The sequence below is a fragment of the Amphibalanus amphitrite genome, unplaced genomic scaffold (assembly GCF_019059575.1).
Source record: "Amphibalanus amphitrite isolate SeventyFive unplaced genomic scaffold, NRLGWU_Aamphi_draft 000198F_arrow, whole genome shotgun sequence".
NCBI lineage: Eukaryota > Metazoa > Arthropoda > Thecostraca > Balanomorpha > Balanidae > Amphibalanus > Amphibalanus amphitrite.
Genome location: NW_024881693.1, coordinates 506,832 through 533,959, shown reverse-complemented (window position 1 = coordinate 533,959; position 27,128 = coordinate 506,832). Strand labels below are relative to the sequence as shown.

The 27,128-nt window shown below is 50.0% G+C and overlaps 2 protein-coding genes and 1 non-coding gene across 9 annotated transcripts in view; 2 read left to right on the top strand and 1 right to left on the bottom strand.

Annotated features, from left to right (window-relative positions):
* The window catches only part of LOC122384781 (CD109 antigen-like), an 88,138-nt gene extending 76,272 nt beyond the window's left edge, over positions 1–11,866 (top strand). Inside the window, exons 18-29 of one of the 2 annotated variants that reach the window (XM_043372519.1) lie at positions 3,841–4,020; positions 4,301–4,486; positions 4,910–5,078; positions 6,319–6,502; positions 6,781–7,087; positions 7,426–7,606; positions 7,970–8,199; positions 8,897–9,049; positions 9,461–9,639; positions 9,915–10,092; positions 10,418–10,523; positions 10,899–11,866. In XM_043372519.1, the coding sequence (XP_043228454.1) occupies positions 3,841–4,020; positions 4,301–4,486; positions 4,910–5,078; positions 6,319–6,502; positions 6,781–7,087; positions 7,426–7,606; positions 7,970–8,199; positions 8,897–9,049; positions 9,461–9,639; positions 9,915–10,092; positions 10,418–10,523; positions 10,899–11,104 (2,259 nt within the window). In that variant the 3' untranslated portion in view covers positions 11,105–11,866. The remainder of the gene's footprint in view (positions 1–3,840; positions 4,021–4,300; positions 4,487–4,909; positions 5,079–6,318; positions 6,503–6,780; positions 7,088–7,425; positions 7,607–7,969; positions 8,200–8,896; positions 9,050–9,460; positions 9,640–9,914; positions 10,093–10,417; positions 10,524–10,898) is intronic. The other variant, XM_043372520.1, reaches the window with a different exon arrangement.
* On the bottom strand, positions 8,397–8,468 carry Trnad-guc. The gene has a single exon. It is a non-coding gene; the product is annotated as a tRNA-Asp (tRNA).
* An 822-nt stretch (positions 11,867–12,688) lies between the features above and the next one.
* On the top strand, positions 12,689–27,092 carry LOC122384780 (acetyl-coenzyme A transporter 1-like). 6 transcript variants are annotated; one of them, XM_043372513.1, is made up of 7 exons: positions 12,689–12,890; positions 16,511–17,204; positions 17,453–17,646; positions 18,250–18,434; positions 18,832–19,061; positions 19,691–19,782; positions 25,984–27,092. In XM_043372513.1, the coding sequence occupies exons 2-7, from the start codon at positions 16,547–16,549 to the stop codon at positions 26,155–26,157; spliced, it is 1,533 nt and encodes a 510-aa protein (XP_043228448.1). In that variant the 5' UTR covers positions 12,689–12,890; positions 16,511–16,546; the 3' UTR covers positions 26,158–27,092. The 6 variants fall into 6 exon arrangements, with proteins under 6 accessions (XP_043228448.1, XP_043228452.1, XP_043228450.1 ...); XM_043372517.1 differs by lacking the exon at positions 12,689–12,890 and adding an exon at positions 13,208–13,230; XM_043372515.1 differs by lacking the exon at positions 12,689–12,890 and adding an exon at positions 15,465–15,531.
* Positions 27,093–27,128: the final 36 nt, after the last annotated feature.

The following is a 27,128-nucleotide window of genomic DNA, read 5'->3' as shown; positions in this document are numbered from 1 at the left end:
CGTCAGGCCATGCTAGAACTGTATTATAAAGGCAATTATAATATCAACTGAACAGACGAGAAGCACTTATGAGTTTAGCAAGGAAACTGACGCCGTGTGCTCAATGAAGACAAGCGAGTGTATTCGAGCACAGTTCACAGCAGATGGTGGCAACTGTCAACGTTTGTCTGACAGCTCTGCAGTGTGGCGTGGCATCACAATGCAGCGGTCTTCCAGAGGAGAGCTTGGCCTAAGCGTTTGAGATCCCAGGCCTATCTACCTGAATCTACGATGCAACTCTTGGTAGCTGGCGCGCAACCGGATGGCTTCTTTATCTGTCTCCGATATTCTGAGTTGCGGAGCGTTGCTACGAAAAGAGGGAGATCAGAAGTGCAAGTCGCACCTGTTCTGACTTAGCGAGGATCATTCGCTCAAGAGTCGCATGCGATGTGCATAACAAGGCCAGACAGCCCAATGACAATCTGTGGTAGTCCCAATCACATGGCGCGATCCAGATGGCCTTGATCCAGAAGACACTGTGATTTGTTTGAGCCTCGAATGAGGCCCTCAGTGACGATCCGACGGCGGAAGCTGCGTGTCTTGAACCGCTTGAGGTCATAAGTGAGCGACGACGCCGGTGGCCACGATGGTCAGAAACTCTGCCTTTAGTTTCACAAGAGCAAGTGCTGCTACGGCATGTATCGCTGTCAGATGATGTAAATAAACGTTTGTTATTTGCGCCGCATTTGCAGTGGCATGAAATTATTTGTAGGATTCTTATTTCCAGGCGCTGATGGTAGGTAAAATAATAAATTGCACTAGACCTACGGTAAATCTGCCGAAATGTTAAGTTATTCATCGCTACTTAGCGCTCGCCTTATACATCTATGTATATAATTATAGTTATGTAGCTTTTATCCGCAAAAATGCACCACCTTTCATGCCTTGCTGCTTGACGTCTCACTTTGAATATCAAGAAACTTCCCAAAAATGGCTTCCTGCTCTATGCACTGCCTAAAAATGCTTATTAGTGTCATTTAATAACTGCACAAACCTTCAAGAACGTTCAAAAAGTTGAACACTGTTCAACTTTTTGGCGACCTCACCAACCAACCAACATGGGGAGCAAACTTTCAAAACCTTACAAATGCCTCCACCCGAAAACACGTGTCAAATACCCGGTTCCCACCACCACCGGCAGAGATCGTAAAAATGCATGCTGTGATTTTGCCGATCTTGCCGGTTTTCTCCCGTTATTTTACTTTACGATATTGAACGGTCGTAGTGGGAACGCGGCTTAACAGGAGGAAGCCGTTTCGACACAAAGCTAGCCTTGTTTTTGGTGAAACTTTCTAACCGAAATGCAGATTCGTTTTCTGCGAGTGGAGCCGTCGCAGCGGGGTTCGCCGGCCGGCCGTCCTGCACCTGGGGACACGAAGCGTGCCGACGAGGAGGACCTCGAGCTGCCGTCCGGTGCCTGTCGCTCGTTCGTCCGCCTGCTGAGCACCGTCGGCCTGTCGGCCGGCCGCGGCTGGACTCCGGTCGTCGGCGCGCTGCTAGCCTTCGTCGTACACTCCAGCATTGGATTCTTCTACATCTATTTGGGTTTCAGATCGTTCCAAGAGGATCAGCACGCTGGGAAACCGTTCTTCACATCACTGTTTCACTCGAATTTCATGGGCATCCCGCAGGCACTGATGTACGTTTCTGTGGTGCTGTCGCTGGCCGTGGGCCGGCGCCGCTACAGCCGTGTGATGTCCGACCTCTCCCGGGTTCTGAAGGAGCTGGAGCTGCTGCCGCAGCCCGTCACCTCGTGGCTGCGACCGAACAGCATCGGCACGGCCATGTGGACCCTTACTGCTGGCCTGGTAGTCAGCTTTTTCGCCACTAAGATTCATGCCACCCTGTGGATGTGCGGAGTGACAACACCGCCGGCCGATGCATATAAGGAATCGTGCGCAGGGTGGCTGGCGCTGACGTTTGGTCTCGCCTTCTTCAACATCTCATCTGTCGCTTTTGTCGCCATGAAGTTTATCCTGGCCGGGCTGCTGCTGGCGCACGGTCTTCAGCTGGTGAACGGTAGACTGGAGGCTCTGGCCGCCGCCGCCGCTGCCGCTGACACCGCCACCACTGCTGATTCAGCTGCTGCCGCCGCTGAGGCTGGTGTCACCTCTGTGGACGCTACTGAGGCTGGTGTCGCCGCCGCCGACGTCGCCGAGCCGCCGCTGTCTGACGAGGCCGAGCTGCGTCGGCTCGGTCGGCTGCACCGCCGTCTGTCGGACGTGATGACCAGCCTGTGCTCGGCCATGTCCCCGGAGCTGACGATGCTGATCGCGGTGGGCGTGCTGTCGCAGGTAATGCTGGCCGCGCTGCTCTTCTCCACTGTGCAGGACATGGGCTGGCTGCTGCGCTACCTGCCACTGGCGGCCGTCTCCATGGGCGGACCGTGTGAGACCTGCCAGCAGCTGCTGAACCGGCTGGACGCCGGCCGCCGGCTGCTGCTGCGACTCGAGTGGCACCGCCCGCAGCTGGCCGGCACGGTCGGCCCCCTGCTCAGGAACATCGAGCACGACCTGGAGACGGTCGGCGACCTGGGCCTGTTCCGTCTGCGGCGCTCCACCCTGCTCAGCGTCTGGTCCACCATCGCCACCTACATCATCGTGGTGGCGCAGTTCAAGATGTCCGAGACGCCCTGATCCAGTGCTCCGAGATACATACACATTACACAGCGCTTTGATTCACATTGCCGTGATGAGAACGCCGTGATGTACAGATATTGCGGGCGAGGCTGGCATCACAGCCAGCCATGAAGCTGCTTGAATGTGATTGAATGTGAACTATATAATAGGTACTAGCTATATTAATCATTACGTCGCGTCAATGGAACTCATTATAGCTTATTGTTTTTCGGTTGTTCATGGGGGGAATTAATCGAATTTAGTTTTGGTTTCCGAAGGCTTGTGATATGAGTTTTGTGAACAAGCTTTCGAATTTGCAGTGCCACGTCTGCAGGTTTATGCCTTTTAACAAGACTGATCACTGCACGTCATCATGTTGTATTGCACCATAAGCCACCATAGATGTCAAGTATATCAGACAGATAAATGTCAGACAGATAATAAATCTACCAGCTATTATCTATAATGCATATCGTAGAGAAAGCTTATGAATAAATGAAAAAACGCACTGATATCTTCTGTTTCCATTGCCATGTGAAGCGAATAATTCGCACCAACCTGCTAATGTTTGGTATCGCAAAGACTCTGGTAGCCGCGACCGTCTAAGTAGTTTACCCGCGGGCTGCGGTGGCGCACCCTGGCTGTCCCTCTCCCCTCCCCCCCCCCCCTTCCCCCGCTCGCTCGTCGGTCACGGTCGCCGACAGACCGCCGGTCGTCGGCCCGTCGGTCGTCGGTGGATGTTGGCTCAGAGTTTGGCGGGGACGGGTAGGGGAGGAGTCCGTGAGAGACGTCTGGTCCCGCTGGGAACGATGGTGACTTGGCACGGGGTGACGGGAGAAGGAGCTGTGTGTCCTCGTAGTCACAGGAATAGCTACTCGATGTCTTATCAGATCTGTTATCAGTATTTTGCTCACATTGGTTTTTGACAGTTGGATCGGTGTTATTAGTAATGTACGGTTCCAATGGTTGGTTAATTTATGACCACTTGGTAATGAGTCCTACCGACGTGCGTCGATAAAAACGCATCTGTTGACCTGAGATGCCTACATTTTGCTACCGTATAGCCTCCACTTGTTCCTCTCATCCCTCTCGCCAGTACTCGCGGTGTTCCAGTGCTTTCCTCTCAACTCCATTTCTAGGTACTCTGCAATGTACCACTAACTCTCCCTCCCCGTCTCTCCAGTACTCAGTGACCCGTCAGCTGGAGGCCGCCGCCAGCCTGCCCACCGCCTGTGTGCTCGGGGAGCAGCTCGGCCTGATAGTCACCCTCCGCAGCAGGGCCAACAGCAGCGTCACCGTCAACCTGGTGCTGGCCAAGTCGCCCCGCTACCGCTTCGTCAGTCTGGCAGAGTTCGGAAAACAGGTTAGAGCCCCTGTGAATAATCAGCTCACACAGGGCAATGCGTGGAGTTTGGCCTTTCAGCGCAAGATTATTTGACTGGTAGCGAAGGCATTTGATAGCGTAAGGTTTAGCGTCAGCTTTTCACCCTCGCTAACGGTACCTACGATTATACTCGTAGGAATGCATTTGTAATGGCGTATCGTTGACGACTTCTAACGATGTAAGAAGATGAGATTTATGAGGAAAGATCTTCAGTTTTCCGCCTCACTCCCGGCCCTGACACCGGTACCGGTCCGCTCAGCCGGGCAGCGTGCGCCGCTCGGATGACGCCCTGGTAGAACACCGCACCGCCGTGGCGCTGGCAGCCCGGCAGACCAGGACCGTCACGCTGCCCGTGGAGCCGCTGGTCACGGGCACCGTCACCGTGACGCTCTACACGGAGCACCAGGGTGTCAAACACTTCCTCAGGGAGACGGTCTCCGTCAGGGTGAGGATGGGGCGGGGAGGGAGGTGGGAGGGGAAGAAGGGCTTTGTGATTGCGGGTCGACGTAGAATATTTGTCTTGTTTGCTCTGTAATATTTAATTTGCTAAATAAAGCGACAAGGGTAGGTAAATCAGGTAATTTTAGAAATATGTTCTAATAATCTCTTTATTCTCTTCTCTTTATTCTCTGATTAATGGTCGCCGGCATGCGTTAAGTCGTTAAACACGGAGTATTTAGTGATAAGTCGGTATATTTTCGGTTGTGCAGCATTATCTATTTATATTGTTCAAAAGTCGTGATATTTTCGTCAAAAGTATCAATGGGATAAATTATTCGGTTTGACCGACATCATCTGCCCTCTCCTCTGACGATCTTTCCCTCCATGGAAATAGAGACTTACCCCCCCCCCCCCTCCCTCCCGTCAGCTACCCGGCGTACCCTCGGAGGAGCACACGGTTCTACTAGCGGACGTCACGGCCCGGCCGTACCTGTACCAGTTCCTGGACGTACCGCGTCCCCATTTGGTGGTACCCGACTCGTACCACGCCACCATATCACTCACCGGCGGTGTGGTCGGACCGTGGGCTGATGCAGGTACGGCATTGGACTGAGACGGGATGGTGAATGCCACTTGAAATCGGTACAGAGTGGGCGCTGGGCGGGACCTGGCGATAATATTTTAACTGTAATTGTAATTGAAGTGATTTGCCGGTGTGCGTTGGTTTGCTTATCTTATGCTGTAATGTTTAAGTCAATATTTTATCATGTCTCGGAGCCAAGCCAAGCTTCGTCCCACATATGTGCACGTTTCAACAACCAAGCACAGTTATATTCACGAACCGTTGTCTCCTAAGTTGCCGAATACTAGGGGAGAGTGGTGCAGGAGGCCCCCCCCCCCCTTTAGCTCAGTTGCTATTCTTAGACAACTGATAATATTTAAGAGCTAACGTGTGCATGCGCTGTGTGCATGCATCATTTTCCCATACATATTTGCATTCAAAATGAATCTAGGGGGTACACAAACCGTAAACTTTAACATTTTGGAAAAAGTTGCAAAAGGGCCTCTTACACTATGGGTATGGTAAGAAATAAATTTGCGTTTTACCCCTCGGGCGTTTTACAAGTCAAGTCGACTTGTAAAAGACGCTTTGCGAACACAGCTGCAAGGCCTTTTATTTCGAAAAGCTAAGCAAATACGGTGTTATCGAAACCAATAACACTTCCAAAGCGCTCACACAATGCGAAAACTAGCACAACCAAACGCTGATGACCAACGAAAATTGTACCTATTACCTCTAAGAAAGGAAACAGAAAAAAAAGAAACAAAAACAAACTCCTTGAAAAAAGAATGCCACGCCTGCCGCAGGTGCAGGCGTTTTAGCATCGGGGGCGTTTTTTATCGGGGGGGGGGGGGGGCGTTTTATCATCCTCGAAGGGAGGGCCTCTTAAAAAATGCAGTGTTTTAACGTCACAATATTTATGGTTTATGAGACATTTGCAGCGCACCAGAACATGGTCTATTCTGAAGCTAGCATGTGACAATTTCGATGAGATAAGATTGCATTTGATAGCCATTGTTTTTTTTTCAGATATATAAGGGTGATAAAGATGCATATATCTAGCAAGTAAAGGGGCAAAAACAGAAACAGGCTTACCAAAAGTCGCTGCGACGCACCTGATACCTCAGGTTTCGTGAGTTGTTGTTTCAAGAGGGCTTCTGCTTTACAAGAACATTAAAAAATAAATAACATTATTGGTTTGGTAAAAAAGCGATGGGGCCTCTTACCGACCCTGGGCGTCTTACACGGATCTCTCCTACCCTTCTGCTCCACAGAGGACCTGCCCACCGCGCCGCGGACCGCCGACGCGGCGCTCAGCCGCCTGCTGATGACGCTCTATGAGATGACGTACCTGGCGCCGGAGCGGCCGCGCGCTGACGCCCTGATGAGCCGACTCTCCACTGCCTACCAGAGCCTGCTGACCTTCCGGCGAACGGACGGCGGCTTCGCGCTGTACAGGTGGGGGAGAGGGAGAGGGTTGTGAAATGTGTGTGATGCTGCAAACACTTGTCAATGAGTGTTTGAAATTCCTGGGATGACGTGAGGAAACTTTCTGAGAGTGTGAATATGCAGTAGAAAATGAATTTTGTTAGTGTAAAGGAACCGTTTTACGCATAGCTGGCATTTGCGTTGAAGCCGAACGCGCCTCCACCCACCCACTCCTTGGAGGTCTTCTTTGCCGTATATCATAAGAGGGACGTTTAGTGAACTCACCGTCACCTTTCCGTTTTCCCCAGCAGTGACCAGCCGGGCAGTATCTGGATGACCGCCCATGCCACGCTGGCTCTGGCCAAACTGCGCCGATCGCCGCGCCGCCAGCGGTCGCTACTCGACACTAAGGTTCTCTCCAGCGCCGCTAGGTGGCTGCTGCAGGCGCAGCAGAGCTCTGGTCTGTTCCGAGAAGAGACCGTGGCGGCTGACCAGCGGTACAATGATACCGGTGACGTAATGCTGACGTCACACGCGCTGATGGCGCTGACCGAGGTGGCAAAACTGCAGGAGGATGAGGATGCGGATATTGCTGATGGCTTAGAGACACTGGAGGTGCGTGGCGCTTTTATTCTACTGCAGTGATCAGCAGCAGCAGCTGCCTTGATACGAGAGTTGTGTCATTTCCTTTCGAACAATCCCGATTTATTGCCATCGGGAACGACAATTGATGGTCTAGAGTAGAATGATGTTTCGCTCCGCAATTCTGCATCTACAATGCTCTTGTGAAGAATCAAAGTAGCGTCAGTCTGCCCGACAAGCCCAGTTTAGTGCATTTAGGTCGAAATGAATGATCTTTGTGCCTTTCCAAATCAAGCTGCCCTGTACATTATTGTCTCCAAGGGCCGATCTATCCACCTCCCCATGACCTGCCCTCTCCTCCCTCTCGGCAGCGTCTGGCCGTGCCGGGTCTGGCCGAGGGCGTGGCCTCCGCCACCGGTCTGCTATCTGTCCGGGTCCGTGGCTCACTGACAGCCCTGCAGGCGGCACTGGCGGCCCTGGCGCTGGCTGGTGGCGGCGGCCGGGCGGCCAGCGACGCGCGGGAGCTGCTCTCCAGTCAGCTCAGGGATGAGGGTGAGTGGGGAGAAAAGGGGTGAGGGTCATAGAGGTGGGATGGGTCATTGAGAAGAGGGGTATTTCGACGGGGAGAGGGAGTGCATGTTTATGTCATTTTGCAGGGGACATAAGGCTTGGCAGGGCATACAACTGTCAGGCTGTTGTTGCTTGACCGTTTTCAATGAATTGTCAATTGTGATATTAATTATTCTCGCTTGTTATTGGCCGAGAGAAGTGTGGTATTTACGTCTTTGTTTTCCACTGTGGCCACGTGCAGTGATTAGACCATTCGAACGTATTTTCAATGAATATCTAGACAGAGACGTCTCGTTTAGCCTTCTTCGTCTTTCGGTCGCTAATTCGTGCCTCCCTACGTTCCAGGCGAGTTTATGTACTGGAGTCGCGAGCCGCACCCGCTGCCGGCCTACCGTCTGGAGGAGCATGTGCCGTACCTGCAGCCGCGGCGTACCTTCAGCCGCGAGTCGGAGAACGTGCTGACCACGGCGCTGGCGCTCAGGGCGTACGTGGCCCTGGGTCAACACCGCACGGAGCCCATCGTCCGCTGGCTACAGGCCAGGAGGGCAACAGACTTCGGCTGGATTGGATACATGGTGGGTGACTGGAGCGGGCTGAGGGATCATTGGGTAAAGCACTACTTGTCGAAACATCTTGCGTACAGAAGGTATGGGACGAATATAAGAAAAGGTGATTGGTAAAACTACCGACTACCTATTACGTAAAACTACTATTACGGATTGTGTTTGCGATTACGGAGGCCTCGTGAACGGTGCTACGGAAATAGCAAAAGCTCCCCGACGGGGAATCGAACCCCGGTCTCCCGCGTGACAGGCGGGGATACTCACCACTATACTATCGAGGAGTGAGTGAGAGGGGTCGAAAAGTAGTTCAAGGTCGAAAAGGCTGTTTTGTTCGTCACTGATAGCAATTTTTGTGGACACGTGGCTAACCTGAGGGATGTTCAGGTTCACGGGCACCGCACACTGCTGCGTGCGGTGTGTGCGGTGCGTCCAGCAGGCGTGGGGGTAGGGGATGGGTAGGCGGCTCTGACGTCACGGCTGCGTGCGGTGGACCGGGTCCGCTGTGGCCAGTCCCGACCGGCCACAGCGGTCGCTGTGCCTGTGTGCGGTGACGGAAGGCTGACGTAGGGACGCAGTGGGCGGAGCTTCGAGGCTGTGTGCGGTCCGACCGCACACAGAGCCCGTGAACAGCCCTCTGCTTTATATTTATCTCTTTTTTTTTGTATGGTTTAAAAGACTTCTGATCCCTTGGCTCCCTCCCTGTTTTCAGGACACCCTAGCGGTGACGGAAGCGCTGATGGACTACTCCAAAGCGCGGCACGTTCAAAAGGAGGCGGACATTCAGATGGACGTGGAGACGGCCGGTGGAAGGGACAGTTTACACACGCACGACCAGACGGCCGGCGCTCGGCAGGAGCTGCAGGTCGGTGGCAAATTGAATGATATGGTACCGGTTGGTTGAGCGGGGTGGGCCGGCCGCTGACGGTTTGCTGAGGCTCGGGAGACGTCTTTCGATGTGCTTAGGCATTGAACAGTCTCGATGTCGACTGTCGATAATAGAATACCTGCGCTTCATAAGGTCCGACTCTTTTTTTTGTCGTGCAACGGAACGCATCTGCTGACCGGTATTTGACGACATATCTGAGACTGAATTTCCTCAAAAAGCTCCCTCACCAGCTGTCTACATAGTTGCATACGTTCACAACTCAAGTCACCGTATATGACCGTCTGACCTCCGTGACCTCACCCTGACCTCCCTGTTACCTCCCCCGCAGATCACGGACCCGAGCGAGGGTCTGACCTCATCCTGACCTCCCTGTTACCTCCCCCGCAGATCACCGACCCGAGCGAGGGTCTGAAGCTGCGATTCACCGGGTCAGGGGTGGCCCTGGCTCAGCTGAGCGTTCAGTACCGACTCTTCTCTCGGAAGGAGGAGGGTGACATTTTGCTGGACGTGGACGCGGGTCACCACAGTCCGAACGGATCGCACGTCACCATCGGACTCTGCGTCAGGTCGGTAGCCCGGAGACGGGTTGTGGAAGCTGATCTTGGTCGAAATAATGTGATCGTATTGGAATATTTTCTTTGGGCTTTGGTCGTCATGACACATGCCACAAGACTCGTGTATTCGTATGAACCGTCTACTTAAACTTAACTTTTGTGAACGAGTTGTCAACTATGTGCCAACGCCCAACTTATGTGGAGTTAAGTTCAGAAAAGCGCATTTTCGCCAGTATATTTCACACGACTGGACTGTCTAACCTCTCTCTCCCCTCCCCCGTTCCCAGACTCTCCGACCTATCTGAGCGTCGCGTCTCGGGCGCCGTGGCCGTACTCGCTGACGTACCCTCGGGCTACGGCGTGTCAGCGGCGGCACTCCGTCAGTACGTACACAGCGGGGCCGTGCCGCGACTGGTGGCGGCGGAACTCACCGCAGCACATCGACTGCAGCTCGTCTTCAGCTCGGTAAGAGAGAGGGAGGGAGAATGGAAAAGTGGATAGATATATTAATGGAGAATGGGAGAATGGGTGGGGAAAGGGGGATAACTGATTAGAAGATAAGAAATGATTGCTTAGTTCAGACTTCAGTCCTCATCGATGATGATTCAGATGAACACAGCGAAACAATCAGATTCGCATATGCAGGGTCCTCAAATCAATTATTGCACCAGGCACCAGTGTCCAGAGACATATTAACATGCGTTCGGGAAAAAGGTTGTTTTAGCCATAAATTGACTTCCATCGATATAATAGCAGTGACATTTTTACCCCTGTGTCTGTCTCGTTCCAGCTGGTCTCAGCGCCGGTGTGCGCGCGCATCACGGTAGTCCGATGGTTCGCCGTGACAAACATGTCCCGCAGCCTCTCGGCAGAGGCGTACCCGCTTCATGAGCCCGGTCAGTGTGTGACTGTGGGCGGACGGACCGTTTCGCCGCTGATGGTGTCGTGATTATAAACGATCGTAACGGCATATGTTTGTGAATGCATGTAAATGCATGCAAGTGAACGGAGACGGATACGTTGACTGTTCAAAACTGATTCGTGTTTAGTATAAGTAAAGTGAATTTCTTACCAGTAAGTCTATTGAGTCTGTTTGGACCTTAGCGTCGATGTTCCTCTTAACTGATCTTGGTATCACGATCCGATTCATTTCGGTAACATGCTATACTCTGAGCGAGAATCGAATGCCGAACTCGCGTAAGTCCGCACTCCTCCAACAGCCAGAGCCTTTCCCCGCTGACCGCTGACCGGTTATCGTCGGTCCGTTTCAGAGCGCCGCTCGTCGGCCATGTTCGACGTCTCGGAGCTGTCCCGGTACGGTCTGTGTGACCTCTGCGGCAGCTACCAGTGCGGCGGGTGCACGGCCTCCAGCCGGACCAGCAGCGCCGCGCCGACCTCGGCACCACTGGTGACCCTGCTGGTGACCCTACTGGTGACGCTGGTGCTGCCAGTGATACCTGCGAGGGTTTGGAGGTGACTGACGGAGCTGTGACCGGCCGCGAGGGCCTGACTGCCCAGAGAAGGGACCCAGCTATGCAATGTCGATGGGGTGGCGCAAGGAAGCGTGCTGTGCCCTGCACTGTTCGTGATGTCCAAATTCCCTGTCGACGGGACAGTGTTCGGTTGCTCGCGGGTCTGAATGTTTATCGGCGTTTTGTTGCGGCCGCCGGTGCCGCCAGGCGCGGCGGCTCACGTCGGGCCGACAGGGACGTGCCAAACTGAGTTCGAGTTGCTTCGTTTTTGTTACCGTTTTGCTCAGAGCCGCGCGGACACCGCCGTGCGATGTCGCGTGTTTTGGTGTCACTGCCGTCGCCCTGTTTCAGAATGCTTGCTTTGGGTTGCACTGCCAGTTGACGACGAGCGTGCTGGGTCCAGGAGGCAACACGTTTGTGACTCTCCCGATCGGGAGATTTCACGGTCTCAGAAATTTCCAGTTACGTAAGCGGAGAGCTGCCTGTTGTGTGAGCGATTTCGGCGAGGTTGGTTAGATGCGATTTATGTTCGATCGCACCGAGTGAATCGAGAGATGTGTATGGCGAAACGAGAGCGCACGAGACGCGAACATGGATGTAATCTAGTCAATGGCGACAGCTACTGAATGTGGGCCGGGAGAACTGTGACGTAACTTTTCTGGTGACAGCAGCGCCTGGTCAGCTGTAAAGCTAGTATTTATTGATTAGCCGACTGTACAGATACCGATGATTATTTGTATACGTGAATACAGCCAAGTATGCCATGTTGTTGTCGTTTGTAGACATCCGTCGCTTAAACGTTCCAACATTATTGTGAGGTGTAGGTATTGCGAGCGTGTGCTTTTCAGCGACATTCGGAGCTTGCTCCATGTGGAAAGGAACGGCTGCCTACACGACACGACCTCTGTCGAGACTCGTTTATTTGCCACCCTCAAACCTCACACTGTGAATGACAAGCTATCATTGACTTGTAAGGCTTAAACTATAAGCTGCACTCGGCTTCTTGATTTGTGACTGATCAATATTATTTTACCCCGCCTTCGTCCTTCGATGTCTCGGATGGCGAAGATTCTACGCCGTCCGGCCAATCCCGTTCAAGGTCAGCGGGGGCTTGGCTGCGGGAATGGAACGGGATTGGCCGGACGACGTAGAATTTTCGTCGCCCGAGAGACATCGAACGCGGTGTCAATGTCATTGAAAGCTGACACTGTATTCCAGCAATGCAATAAGACATGTAAAATATATCCTTTTATTTTAGTGGTTACAAGTTTTTGGCCGTTGTGGTCATTTGCTCCGTTTATGGTGCGTAAGAGACAATCGAGTTTTACCTACATTTCATTTCATATGATGATCAAGATGCTTACGTCATCAGACATCATAGCATTCTATTTGTGTAGTTTTGATGTTTTAACTAAAAATTGCACTTTGATAAAGATAAACAATAATGTTTTGAGAGTTTATGATCTTAAATTGAATAAAACTTACCAGTTAAGGGATTAAATGAAACATTTTTGACAAAAAGACGTCAGCAAATATGAACACGTCACACACTAATTTGAAGTGCGTTGTCTCGTGCGGTGAGCTTTGTTTACGTAGCATTATTTTAGCAGACCACTGATACGACTTCCGCATCAGATATTTTCAATTAAATTTTTATTTGGAGCGTGTGGCTGTGATAATTATTTCGTTGTGGTTCTAGTTCATTGATGTTCATTGTAATCTAGAGATACTGATATTGCCTTCAGTGATCGATTGTGTTATTCAAGTTGATATCGCCTGCCTTTGCCTTTGGTAGGTACCTAAGTTCATAGTTATGTTTTTTGTAAAGGTATTGTTGTTAACTGGGCCCTGTTTCACCGCCGCCCGACGCTGCACGCGCTGCAGCACACTGAAAGCTAAGGCATACCATGGATTAGAGATTTCCTGGATCGGCAACTCTCCGTCGGCGCCTTTGATGTAAGCGACCACGGCTGGCCACCTAGCGGCGGAGTGGTGAAGCTTGGTGAGATAGGACGGCGGAGGGTTGGGCGCTAATCCCTGTGGTAAACTGCGGGCCAAGATCAATCGAATTTGGGGATTGAACGGCTGGGTGCGGTGCGTTAAAACGAAGTTATGGTGTCGGGAACGTCCAGTAAGTCCATATTGTCCTCAACGAAGTAATCGGACCATTGGGGTAAGAACATTTTGTCTCGGCAGAGGACGTGCATACGAGTCGCCAAGCTCTTATGCCGGCGTAAAATGCACGCATCACCATCTTTTGATAACACACTGTTCCATCTTTTCCATCCTCAGGATAGTCAAATCCTTTTCCTCCACGCCTCAACCCCCTGATCCGGGCTGGACGGGCAACTTTATCCCATGCGGGCAGCTCCGCCAGAGCACACCCGTAACCGGGTGCATAGAGTACATACGTACAGGTCTCGCGGGTTTTAGCGGTAGGTTTTGCACCTAGAAAATTTAGTGTACTTCAGGCTATATCTTCGTCGTCTTAAGCTTTTAAGTGTTGAAGATGCGATCGACTTGTTGGGTAACAAGCCGGCCATGATCGTGTAAAATGGCTTCATCGTAGATCGATTAGTTTCTGAGATATAACCGGAAATGTAAAAGTGCAAAACCTACCGCTTAATCTCGCGAGACCTATACCTACTTGGGAGGCTGGTCGGCCCGTCCATTCGGACGGGCTCAGCCCCGGCGGGCGGCGACTCACTAGAGTGCCTGCCAAGACCAATGTCTCCCCTAATTCTAATCATCATAGGCGGCGGAACGGGGGGGAGTACCGTACCCCCTTTGATTTTGGCATTTTAACATTAGCCCCATGGGCGTTGCATGGAAAGAATGGGATCAAAAGTCGGCAGTTCCCCTTAATTGAAGTTGTCTCACCGCCACTGCCTATCATCGTTCCGGCTCTGAACTGGTCTCGTCAGACCGAAAGGGCCTAACCCAACAAAACAAACAAAGAAACAAATCACTTCGCCTATAAAATAATCTCGGAGCCGCGATTTCCGCACTAACGGGCTCTTCTTACTTCAGCACGTCAAATGCTATATTCTTTGCTTGGTGGATGAATACCTAAGGTCAACTCGAGTGTGGACCTCAGGTCAAGGTCAGTCAGATTAAAGTCACTAAGGTCACGAAGTTGGTTGAAGGAGGTTGTATTGCATACCTATTATTCGATTCAATGGTCTTCCTGAGTCCATTGATGGCTTTTGCGACTCGCTAACTCGATTTGATATCATTTCCGGCGCCAAAATAACAGTTTCCATAGTTCCCCGCAATGACATAGAGGCTTATAATGGTGAGGTCATGTTATGATGTTAGCGACCTGACCCCAGGTGCCCTTTAAGAAAAATCCAATATATACAAGTAAAGAGGTCTTTGGAGCAGGGCTGCGGAGTCCGGAGTCGGTCGGAGTCGACAGTTCTGACCGGGGCCGGAGTCGGAGTCGATTTTGCGAACCGGAGTCCCGCCGAAAATCCATCGACTCCGCAGACCTGGCAAGGCTGCAGAGTCGGAGTCGAAGTTGAAGTCGGTCGGAGTCGACAGATCTGCCCGGGGTGGGAGTAGAAGTGGGAGTCGGAGTCATCGAAAATCCATCGACTCTGCAGCCCTGCTAAGTTTCATCTTCCAGTGAAAATCGTCTGGCACTGAGGGCGTTGCGAAGTTGCAGCACTGAACTATTTTAGGACCGTGCAGAACGGCAGAGGTTTACGTATGACGTCATAGGTCAGTGATCTGACCCGACCTGAAAATGTGGTTGATTTCACAAGATCCGGCTTGAATCAAAGGCCTGGTGTTCCAAGTTTCAGCTCTTTATCCCCAGCGCCATACGATCAATCGCGAAAAAAACCGTCAGAGTGGGGCGACGTCGACCCGCCCCCCTCCCCGTCGGCCCCTCCCCGTGTTAAAGTTAAATCCTTCTCAACTCATAAAGATTATGAAAAACAGTGCCGTTATCCTTTATCAGTTGAACTTCGAAGATAAACTGCTCAAAAACCACCCAACCACCCCGTCCCATCATTGGAACGCATAGCCGCCAAACACCGGCGTCCTATCTGGAGTTGGCGCATGCGCACTGCGATATTTGGTCGCGAATCGAGGGAGAGTTGCCAATCCAGTAAATACTTCATCCATGGGCATACCCCTGACGCCACTTGAATGACGATGTGGTGACGAAAACATAACAAACCAATGACAAATGACGAAAACATAACCAAAAACGAAGCAACTCGAACAGAGGTCCTAAAGAACCAAGTACAAAGAGAACAGAAATTTGAGTGCAAATGCTGCTAGTGTACTGCTGGTGCTGGCGGCGCGGTGCGCCAGCGTTTTGTCATAGCTTAGCGTCAGAGTGAAGTTTGTTGATATTGCCATGGAAACCCAACACGCCGACGCGCGCAGGCACTGCAGCGCTCTGCCGTGAAACAACACCCTAGTTACCACAGCTGATAGGTTGATGAGCTAGTAAGGCTGTCATGGAAAATAGGTTCTTAGCTGGTTGATTGAATTTTGGATATTGAATTAGTTCAGAGCTAAGCATTATTAATTTGCTTTGAGATTCTAGGACAAGCCTTTGTTCAGCCATCTTCAACCAGAATAATTAAAATAAACATAACCTAGGCTAACCTGAACTGACCTGGCTTTACCTAACCTTACCTTACACATCCTATCCCTAGTTAGTTAGGCTTTATAGCCAATGTGGAAGTTTTACAAGAGAAGTTAATTGATGAATATTTGTGCTGACAGATCAAGATATTGTCTGGCATTGTATTACCAATGAGATAATGGCATATGTTCCATTTCTATGTTCCATCTGCATTTATACCTTTATTTGGTGCCATAACAATAAAGGAGTGCTTATTGTGGTATAATGTCATCTGCATTCCTCTTTCCCAATCTGAAATAAGCCCATGGTTACACCTATCTATGGTGTTCACCAGTTAGGCTGTTAGGCTTTCTATCTCACTGAGTGGACACTCAGAATAGGTACTTACCAGGTTCAAGTAGCCAGGTTCAGGATTGACTAAGCACAAGTCCCAGTTTAGCTATGAAACATGATTATTTAAAGTCAATAATCACTGACTTCTATGAGCTGAAGTTGTCTGATTCAAACTCTAGCCTCTAGTTGCCTCAGCTTTAATTCAATAAATTTGCCATTGACAAGCAGATAGTGCAAGCACAATAAGTTAAACAATATAGATGTAGTTTATGGGGATTGGGAATATGCATTGCCCAATTTGACATTTTTGTTTTTTACTTAAACACACACCTACTTTAATGAAAGTGTCACTGTAATTTTGACTCTTGTAACACCTGTTTTCAGGCCTGTAGTTGGTATTCCAGTCTGTTTGAGAGGCCCATCTTCTACAGGCACCAGTTGACCTCACCACTGCCCTCTGTTCTCTCAATTCCAGCTGAGTTAATCTCACCACCTCCCAAGCTGCCACCTAATGAGGAAGCGTGTGGGTGAGGACGGTATGGCGGGGGCGCCGTCCGACGCTGGGCACGACAAGTCGGACTCTCACGGCGGCGGCGGTCTGCGCGGTGACGTGGCCAACATCTGCCTGCTGCTGCTGCTGTACGTGCTGCAGGGCATCCCGCTGGGCCTGGCCGCCGCCATCCCCATGATGCTGCAGAACCGCGGCGTCACTTACTCGCAGCAGGCAGAGTTCAGTTTCGCCTTCTGGCCGTTCAGCCTCAAACTGCTGTGGGCGCCCATCGTGGACGCCTGCTATGTGTCCCGGTTCGGGCGCAGGAAGTCGTGGCTGGTGCCCGTGCAGTATCTGATCGGCCTGTTTCTGCTGGTGCTCTCGTCACGAGCGGAGTCGCTGATCGGTGGTGAGCACGAGAAGCCGAACGTGGCCCAGCTGACGACGGTGTTTTTCTCGCTCAACTTTCTGGCGGCCACGCAGGATATTGCCGTGGACGGATGGGCGCTGACGATCCTGCAGAAGAGGAACGTCGGACACGCGAGTACCTGTAATAGTGTTGGGCAGAGCGCCGGCTACTTCCTCGGCTTTGTGGTGTTTATAGCTCTGGAGTCGGCCGAGTTTTGTAACAAGTACCTGCGCGCGGTGCCGCAGGCTCAGGGACTAGTCACATTCTCAGGTAAGTGGAGAGACTTGGAGAGTGTGGGTCTGGGTGTTGTTTAGTATTCCTATCTTGCTCTCTGTTTCGTGACTCTGCTTTTACTTCTCGTCTGTCTGCTCATCAGTAATTGGTTCATTTTTAGGGTTTGCGTAGTCAAATAGCATTGGCTGTCACTTCTTATAGCCACATCAAGTTATTCGTCAATACCGCCGGTTTATCGATAGTGATGCCGTGTTTAGCTGACCCCACCCCGCGCCCACCCCCAGGTTTTATGTTCTTCTGGGCGGTCGTGTTCCTCCTAACGACCACAGCGGTGGCTCTGTTCAAACACGAGTCCCCTCTGAACCGAGACGGTACGCGTGACCCGGAGCTGGACGTGCGAGAGACCTACTCACAGCTGGTGCGGATCACCAGTCTGAAGCCGGTGCGCACGCTGATCGCCATTCTGCTCACTGTGAAGGTGAGAAAGAGGGGATAGGGTGAGAATGTGGGGTTGAGTTACAGTGGGTCAGGATGGGGGTGTTGGATAGAGAAGCTAAGTATGTTGGGTAGGATAGGGTAGGGCACAGACTGCAGTACATGCAGCATGCATCCTAATCAGCGGGATAGTTCTGTATCTCAGTTCGTGTTGAGTGGCACGGTCCCAGTGACAGTGTCCTCTCTGGGCGCTTTCTGACCTATATCCGTCGTGACGAGACAGTCAGTATGATTGGCAGAAACTACCGGTATTGGTCACCGTGACCTTTTGCGACAAATCGCTCATGCGTTACGGCCTGACCAGTCAGAAACGACTGGCGTATCTGGTCTAGCAACTATCCAATGGAAGAAAGGAAGAAAAATTTTCATTATTCATTAAAAGCCATCGCCGACCCGGCGTGGGGCGTGAATACGATAATGGCACCGATGAAGTTGCACCTTTTGCCGACACTAAGCTAGCCGTGCGGCTGAACTATATCTTACGGTTTTTAGTCATTATATTCGAGCCACTCTCCGTACAGCGCCAATCGCAACCATCGTTCTTTTTTGTCAACACCCAGATAACCTCACCTCGGCTGTCCCTCAGATCGGTTTCTCGGCTGCCGACGCCGTCACCGGTCTGAAGCTGGTGGAGGCGGGCGTGCCCAAGGACCGGCTGGCGCTGATGGCCGTGCCCATGAGCCCGCTGCAGGTGCTGCTTCCCTTCTTCATCAGCAAGTACACGGCCGGACCGAGACCCATGAGCCTCTTCCTGCGCGCCATGCCCTGGAGGTCAGTCACGTATGGAGCAGGGGAGGGTGGTAGGGGAGGGAACGACACGTGCGATCAGGCGTAGGTGAGTTAATGTGAGACAGGAACATTTACGTGTGTTATGTGTGACGTGGCATGTCTCTGTGATATTTCACTGAGTGCTATAAGACTCGCATCTCATTCTGAGTGTGTATGGATATTATGTGTTGTGCTGAGTTTGATCAACGATATTGACAGCTTAAACTTGGGCTCAGGGATTTTTAACCCATGTACTTGAGTAAAATATCCGTGTTTAAAATCAGCACAAATGTCTTTGACCCAATCTTAAACGATCCCACGACCCAATATCGTGAAAGGCCCTGCACCGTGGTGTTATACCGCCCTATCTCCCTGACCCCCCTCCCCCCTCCCCCGTCAGGCTGCTGTTCGGTCTCATCATGGCCGGCCTGGTGTACGTCACGCCCCTGTTCAAACTGGAGGACGCCTCGTTCCCGCTGAGCTACTACGGCCTCATCCTGGTTGTGTTCGTGCTGCACCAGGTGGCGCTCTACTCCATGTTTGTCTCAGTGATGGCGTTCTTCGCTCGGATCTCGGACCCGGCTGTCGGAGGGACTTATATGACGCTCCTGAATACGGTCACCAACCTCGGTGAGGAGAGGGGGATAGAGCGGAGGGTGAGGGTTCAGGGGGTAAGAGCTAAAGGATGAAGGTGAAGGATGACGTGTAGAAAGAGTGGGGAAATTGAGAAGGTATGAGTGAAGGACTGAAGGGGGCTGACCGGGAGATAGGAAGGGTGTTGTGGGTTAGCAGAAGGATTTTTGTGTGACGATTTATAATGTGCGGTGTAATTGTGGCATTATCTTTGTATGACCTCTCCCTCTCCGCGATCCCGCCCGTTACCCATTCACATTACGCCCACGACACGTTATAATCCACCTGCGATTCATCCGCCTTCGACCTATCTGACCTCCCCGTGAACTATTTGTTGTCCGTCTGTGCTCTGGCTGTGAGCTGTCTCTGATCCATCCGTAGTCTGTGCGCGATTTGTTGAGACCCATCCGTGACCTGTTATTTGTTAGTGATCCACTGCCCATTCTGTGACCTGTCAAGCCAATAACATTTGCGCGACCGGCTCATAATCCACCGTCCTGTCTGTTGCCTACTGCCTAACTTCCCCTTCGCTCGGCGCCGTCTCTGACCTGTATATGACATGTCTCTGACTGTCTGACCTGCCGTGATCCGCCTTTGACCCACCCATGCCCCGTCCTCACCCCCAGGCGGTAACTGGCCGGCCACTATGATGCTGTGGATGGTGGACCAGCTCACCTGGAAGACGTGTCCCTCCGGTCTCGGCTGTTCGACTAACGCGGTAAGGAGTGGGGACAGAGTGTCCGCTGTGCGAGACTGGTGGGCGGTGGTGGGTGGTGGGAGGGTCGGCTGTGGTGGGGCTGCACTCCTAGTCTCAATTATTGGTGAATGCTGAAAAAGGCTTTTGTGGAATAGTGTGCATGCCAAGGTTTTTTGTGCTGGGGACCAATGGCATATAATCCGGGGTTTCGATTAAGTGGCCGGTTTGTGCACTTTTATCCATAGTATTTGTGGTATGCCATGGATAGCCAAGGAATTTGTCGTGAAGTTTTTTGTGTGTGTTGCATTGTGTTATTGAACTTCTGGGTTTCCTCGGCTGTGAGTCGCAGCTAGTTATATAACAGTCGCCAAGGAGACTGGCGCTCTGCTGGCTAGCGTGGGTGGTTCGGAGGGCCTGAACGGGGTGGACAGCCACGGTGAATGCCCCGAAAAGCCGGCCACTGGGCCTTCCCGCCGTCCACCTTTCCCCCTTTCCCCACCCTCCGCCCCCGCGCGGTACACCCCACGGTTCCCCTCGGCCCTCAGTGAACCCCAGTCCCGCCCCGGCTCGGCCTCTCGTTCTGGCGACCTTTCACAATGGCCGCCTTTCCGCCGCTGTCAGTGTTTCTCCGTGTTCAGGGACGGGTGACGCTGAAATTGTGTGCCACGCGCGGTGTGCCTTTCCCGGGCTTTCCTAGCCGGCGTAGTCGGCGCCGTTAGTGCCTACCGTGACCAGGCGGAGGGACATTTCTGGGCGCGCCAATGTGACTGATGATGATTGGAAATGGCGGCAGTCGGTCACGCCTATCCAGATCGCCGCACAGTGTGGCCAAATGTTAATTAAGCGAATTTTGCATAATTAAAGGGAGATAATGACCTTTTTCCACAAAATCTGAGTTAGGATCATTTTCTGACAAAACACAACAAGTTATAATGTAAATTAAAACCATTTTGCTCAATGCGGTACCTTGCCGCAAATATCTCAACTTGAAGTCACGTTAGCGGGGAGCGCTGAAAATGACCGTTGAATAAGTACTTACATCACTTTTTGGTACTTGCATGTAATTTTGTAAAATGAGCGTATTCCTTACATTTGATCTTCATCACATCTAGTTAGTTAATGGTCGTCTATAGTGCCTTCAAAAGATATTCATGGTTTGGAGGTTGTTTATGTCTAAATTTACGCAACTATTTTTCCTGTTCATCATCTGAGGCCATATGCTGCTATTTTAGTAGCAACGACTCAATTTTGAATCGGTCCCGCCGACTGCACAATAAAAGAAGATAGATACAACACTTTTGCGGCATCACTGAAAAACTTATGCAGTACTGTTATCAAAATTCTCATAACACCGTTCGACAAACCTGAAGTCTTTTTGAAATAAATATGCTTGTATTTTTCGCTTCAGGCTCTGAGGCCAAAATAATGAATTTCGTAGTCGCAATCGCAAGATTTGGCTGCGTTTCTGGCGCATGCCGTTCATTTGTGGCGCAAAATAATACTTGGAAACAAAGAAGAGTAGGCACTATGTACGAATCTAATTAATTCTAAACCGAATTAACTCTAATTCAAATTAGAATCCTTACAACCAAGCAACGACAAGGCGATAACATAAACAAAAACCCAAGCGTCGCTGTTTGAAACAAAAGCGCCATATACTGCGACTTTTTTATAGAGAAGGACAAGAAGGACAACGCATTTCGGTGGGTGTTACAAGTACTGCAAGTACTGCTTCTTTTTTGCAAAAATAAAAACCTTTTTCACATACGAAAATGTGCTAGGAAATTTTCATATTTTATAGAAACTACAGTAGAAATAGTATAGATGTCGAGTAATTTTTATTAAAGAAAAAAGAAAGCTCATTATCTCCCTTTAAGCAACGAATTTTGGATTTTTAACTTCTTATGGCACTCAATCGATAGCAAATTGTCCAAAGAATGTCAATATCTTGATTTCTAGTCAAATTTCCTTGTTTCGGTGATAGAATAGCTACCGGAAGTGGAACGCGCATTGTTTCTCCTGGCTGAGCTGAAATGGTAAAAATTGCATCACAGCTCGGCACCCCTTGGTCGGAATTTTGTTGGAAAACTGCTCCCGTGACCCCTCTTCGTGTTTTTCAGCTCGCCTCAGGTCATGTAAGGTCTCCAGCAGTTATTTTGAAGATAACTTCAAGAAAAGACGTACTATACTCTCGTAATCCGTGCTCAGAGGTTTTTATCATTAGTGGAAAAACCGCGGCGCGTAGCGCCTCGAAATTTGGCATGACTATTCGTTCATCAATTTTACACATTGTATGCAAGTTTGAACCGTCTAACTTTCAAGCTCAGGTCACCAGGCCACTTAGAATGATCCGACCTTCATTCACTTTTTGCAACTTTGTTACCGTGTCAGCGCTACAGTAGATGACCGAGTGGTTTGAAAATGCGGGATATCGCAAGGTGATTGTTAGCTACAGCTTGTTTATCTCGGAATTATGATATCGATGACCTAAGGTCAGGAGGTCAATTTGGGGATAAAATCAACTGCCTGATTTTTCCACTGAAACGCGTCGTAATGGCCAATTATGCAATGGATGAGTTTATATATGACTGACATTGACTTCTGTGATGTCTTGTGTGCTCTTGGTCAACTGTAAGGTCATGTGACGTCATCAAAGGTCACCAAACGTCTTTTGCTAATAACTCCTAACAGAAAAGCTGAGATGCAGCCCCGGGAATGGTCTCATTGTGTTCAGGTCGTCAAGGCGCATCGATTGATATCCATGATGACCTTGGTCACGTGACCCACGGTCAACCGTCGATCTTGACCTTCGAGGTCAAAATTGCATGCTTCGATGCGGATTGACGAGAGGATCACGATGGTGCTATTAATTTTTGCCTGGGTTGATGAGTTTTCGTTAAAACTCCTTTTCTTTAGCGCCGTTATTTTTTGCTTTTTGAACCTGACCTGACGTCACATTTGGCCTGACCTGAAGATGACCTCGGTAAAAAATGTAGACTTTGTGCGTCTGTATCCCATGCCGTTTACCGCTTGTCGCTAGCTTGCCAGGCATCCGCCTCCCCCCCCCGCCCCTCTGTTGGTGCGAAGATGGCGCGGACCCTCGTTGGTGCGCGGGCGCGGGGCTGGGGTCTCCAGCCGAACGCGCGGGGCTGGGGGGTAAATTTTACCCCCCCCCCTGTTATCTCCCGAACTAATGATCCGATTTGGAAAATTCAAACGCCAATCGAAAGCTCTCATCACGAACAACTAAAAACATGTACTTAATTTAAAGTTTGAGGTCAAGGTCAAGTTCAGGTCAAGGGTACAAATTGCAAGTTTCTACAGTATCGGCCTTGCACCGTAGTTGCCGAAGAATGGAGTCATGGACTGAGACTGATCGCCCAAAACGTGTTCTTAGGCTACCAAGACAATATTCGTTGCATACAATATCATTCAGAGGTCAAGGTCAAGGTCAGGTCAGGTCAGGTCACCAAAAACAAAATATAGAAAAGGGCATGTGCGACACATGTTTTATGGGTCATTTTACTCATATAATTCAATAGGCACACTCAATAAGTGATATGGACCACCTCTGGATGAATTTCAGGTCGAGGTCAGGTCAAGGTCAGGTCAAGTGAGGTCAAATTTTGAAGTTGGTTGATAAGGCCTAAAAAGGTGTCTATCTGATGCAATTTTTCACGGCGAATCGAATGGTGCTATTTTTGTTTCCGTACGAGGTCTAGAACTTCCAAAAAAGTCATTTTTCAAAAAATTTGTGTGTCGTGACGTCATAAAATTTTGAATAACTCCTACATTTTTGAACCGATTCTTCTAAAATTTGGTATCTAGGTGCACATAGACCACTTCTCTGACATATATTCCGGTTTTTTCGACAGACTCAAAATTTTGGATTTTATAATCATTTTCCCAAAAAAGTCAGTTTTTTTGAAAAAAAATAGGCCAAAATCCAAAATTTTCAAAAAACCGAGATAGCCATTTGATAGACAAAGTAAAATTATGTATAACCTTTTTTTGTTACGTCTTGATTCCTTTAAAAATGAAGATGTTAGCGGCGTTTGAACTTTTGCCGTTTTTGAGGCGAAAATGGCGAACATGACGTCACTAAAACGTCAATTTCTCAAAAATTTTCCGACGGATTTCGCTCAAATTTTCAGGGAACGTGTCAAATTGATGTAAGAAAAGGTACTGAATGTTTGGCGGCGCTGCGCGCCGCCGTTTTTGAGATATCGCAAAAATTCGCGAGGGGGGGGGTAAAATTTACCCCCCCCAGCCCCGCGCGGGTTAACCCGCGACCGCCTGGGGGGGTCGGATCCGAACCCCCCCTCCGTTTTTCTTGAATAACTCAAGAACCGCTTACGCTATCAACTTGAAACTTGGCATACCTTCTCCCCCATCAATTTGACGTCTTCTGTGTAATTGTTAAGAAAAAATTTCCAAAAATTTGTGAGATATATCGATTTTAGTGATGTAACTACATGGCGTTTTTAGTCAAAAAGTGGTAAATGTTTTAAAAAAATCGCAAAAAATCAGGGTTTGAAGCAAATTGCAAATTAAGGACATGAATAGACGCAACTCAACGAGTTCTTTAAAATGGCTATCTCGGATTTTCCATAAAATGCGTTTTTTACCCCTAAAAATTCAAAAAACTACATTTTTTGGAAAACAGCTAATAAAATCCAAAATTTTGGGAATTTCCAAAAAAAACCGGAATACATGTTATAGAGCTCTATTAGAACATTAGATGTCCCAAATTTCAACTTTCTATCTTGATTTTTGACCCCCAAATTGTAAAAAAATAGCTTCAACATGCATAGGGCATGGTGACGTCATAAGCATTTTCGTGAATTAGAGGCACTTCTGAACATCGCATGTGAAAACAAATGGCACCACTAGATTCCTGGGACAAAGCTCGTCTAGAAAAGTGCATTTTTATGTCAAAAATAAAAAGTTGAAAAAATGACCTTTTTTCTCAGCCCTCGTTTAGTTATGTATGGTATAAACGATTTTTTATGCTTTCAATGCACACTTATCACCAGCACAGTGACTTGGGGTCACATATAACCATTGCCATCGGATTCGGCGTGAAAAATAAGCCATAAAACATGTGTCGCACGTCCATGTAGCAGAAAGTGAAATCCGTGACCTTTCGTGACCTGACCTGACCTTGACCCGTACTTAGTATGACCCCTATACGCTCATGGTACCTTCACTAGGCCTTTGAGGTCATTTTTGGTGAGTTTCGAGCAGCAGCTATCGATACCGCTGTCCGTAAGCCTAATCATGCAAAACCCCAGAATTTGACCTTTGACCTGACCTTGCCCCAAAGTTGACCTCAATCTTAAAATCTTAAGAGTGCTTTGGGAAGGTCTCGTAGAGACCTTTCGAACGCCGCCTCGCGGGGCTCGATACGACCATTGGTTCTCGAGATAACAGGGGGGGGGGGTCGGATCCGACCCCCCCCCCCCCCAGGCTGTCGTGGGTACGGAAATAGCCCAGGCGGTGCCAGGTTAACTGTTAGCCACACCGTGCGCCGATTCCCGAAACGCTGTTTCTTCTGTGACGGCCGTCAGTTCGGGTTACGGACCATGCTATAGCCTTGGTCAGTTTTTCGATGCCTGGATAGCTCCTTCTCGGTAGTATATTTCCCACCAGTGTGAGTTATATAACTGAGGTGCCTCACGTAAACCGCAATGTCGCTTGGATCGATACCACAGGTGAAATACCGCGAAAATTGTGCTCACGGTTGTAGATGACATACTACTTCTGGTATTCGCCAGAAATCCCTATTGTCATACTTGATGACCCCGCGGTGCCTCGCGCGTGTCGTGTCTCCACTGCAGACTGTCCGCGGCAGTGTTCTAAAATTGGATATTGGTTGGGCGTGCCGATGAAGAAAAAAATCCTAGGATGAGAAAAAAGAAAGTGAATAACTGAAGTATTTTTGCAAAATGATCTAATGCCAATTTTTATGCCAACTGATAAGCCAGGATTTCATGTCAGGATCTTGACAGGGTGTGGAACAAAAGGATGTGAGTGCATCAACTGTCAAGTGGCATGTGAACTGTCTGTTGGGAATACATGAAACTCTTCAGAGATGAAGTAAAGTCGGTCATTCGTGTTTTAGGGATGAAAATATTTTCCCCATTAGGTGTGATTTGCCACCAAAAGTCTGAAAAATGGAGCACTGGTCCGCGGTGTCTAACCCTCCTCTCCCCCCTACAGGACTGCGGGGAAGGCGAGGCGGCCCTCTGTACCACCACTCTGGACGGTTACTACATCGAGAGTCTGGCGTGCGCCTGCTTCGGCTTCCTGTGGCTGCTCTGGGGCCGGCACCGGCTGCTGCGTCTTCAGTCGCTAGATCTATCGGCGTGGCGGTACAGGAAAATTGGTGTGTGATTATTAAATCCGACCCGCGCGGTATAGGACCACTTGGTGTCACTGGCGGTGGACCAAAGTCATGGAAGGTGGGTCAGACTGGCTCCAGAGGTGGGAACAGAGGTGTGACACAGGGTCCAGTCTGTGGGTTGTGTTCGTGGGCCGCTGGTGGTCCCACGTGTTTGGATGAAGTTGACAGATGACACATTTGTTTGTGTATGAAGTATTTAAGTTTATTGTTATTTTGAACAGGGCGGGTTGTTGTTTCGCCATATAACCGTCTCACAGGGTGGGGCAGCTAAGGCACAGCCCGCGTAGCACAATGTGTGGCCATCTTTAGACGCCCACAGAGGGGTACGGAGGGGCTCCCGTGTTTCTTCTGTACCTGTATCGTGTGCGGGGGTTGTGTCCCACGTTCCTTCATCAAGCAGACTATGGAGGCAAGAACCTGAACGATAGCACAATCATGGTTCGAAACGCATATTCCAGATTGACCAAGGTAGTCACCTCATTAAGTTCCTTTCCTCTACAGTTTCTGAGAGCTCACCGTTATTAAAACATCCACCCCGTGCGCGACGTATCAAGTCGCTACTTGTCAGCATCTTGTGAGAATGCTGATATATGGTGATTCTACCCTTATCGTGTGTTGCGTCTGTGTGCATATGAACACGGGTGGTGGTAAACGGGGTGGGGACTGGGCAGCGTTTTGGGGAAAACAATCATGTCGTCTGGTTGTTATACATTGTTCAGAGGAAAGTCACCCGGCCCGTGGCACGGTTGTCACTTGTCTTCGAACACGCCTACTGTTGTACTTTACAATGTTGGATGTTTGTGTGTTGTCAAGTCGCGCCGCCTTCATACATTCCCGGCAGTGTTGAATTTTAGTTATGTTTCTGACATGGATTTCGTAATTTCAATGTTTACAATGACATGAATACAAAATTGAAGTGTTAATACTTGACCTTTTGTTGCCTTCCCCCCCCCCCCGCCCT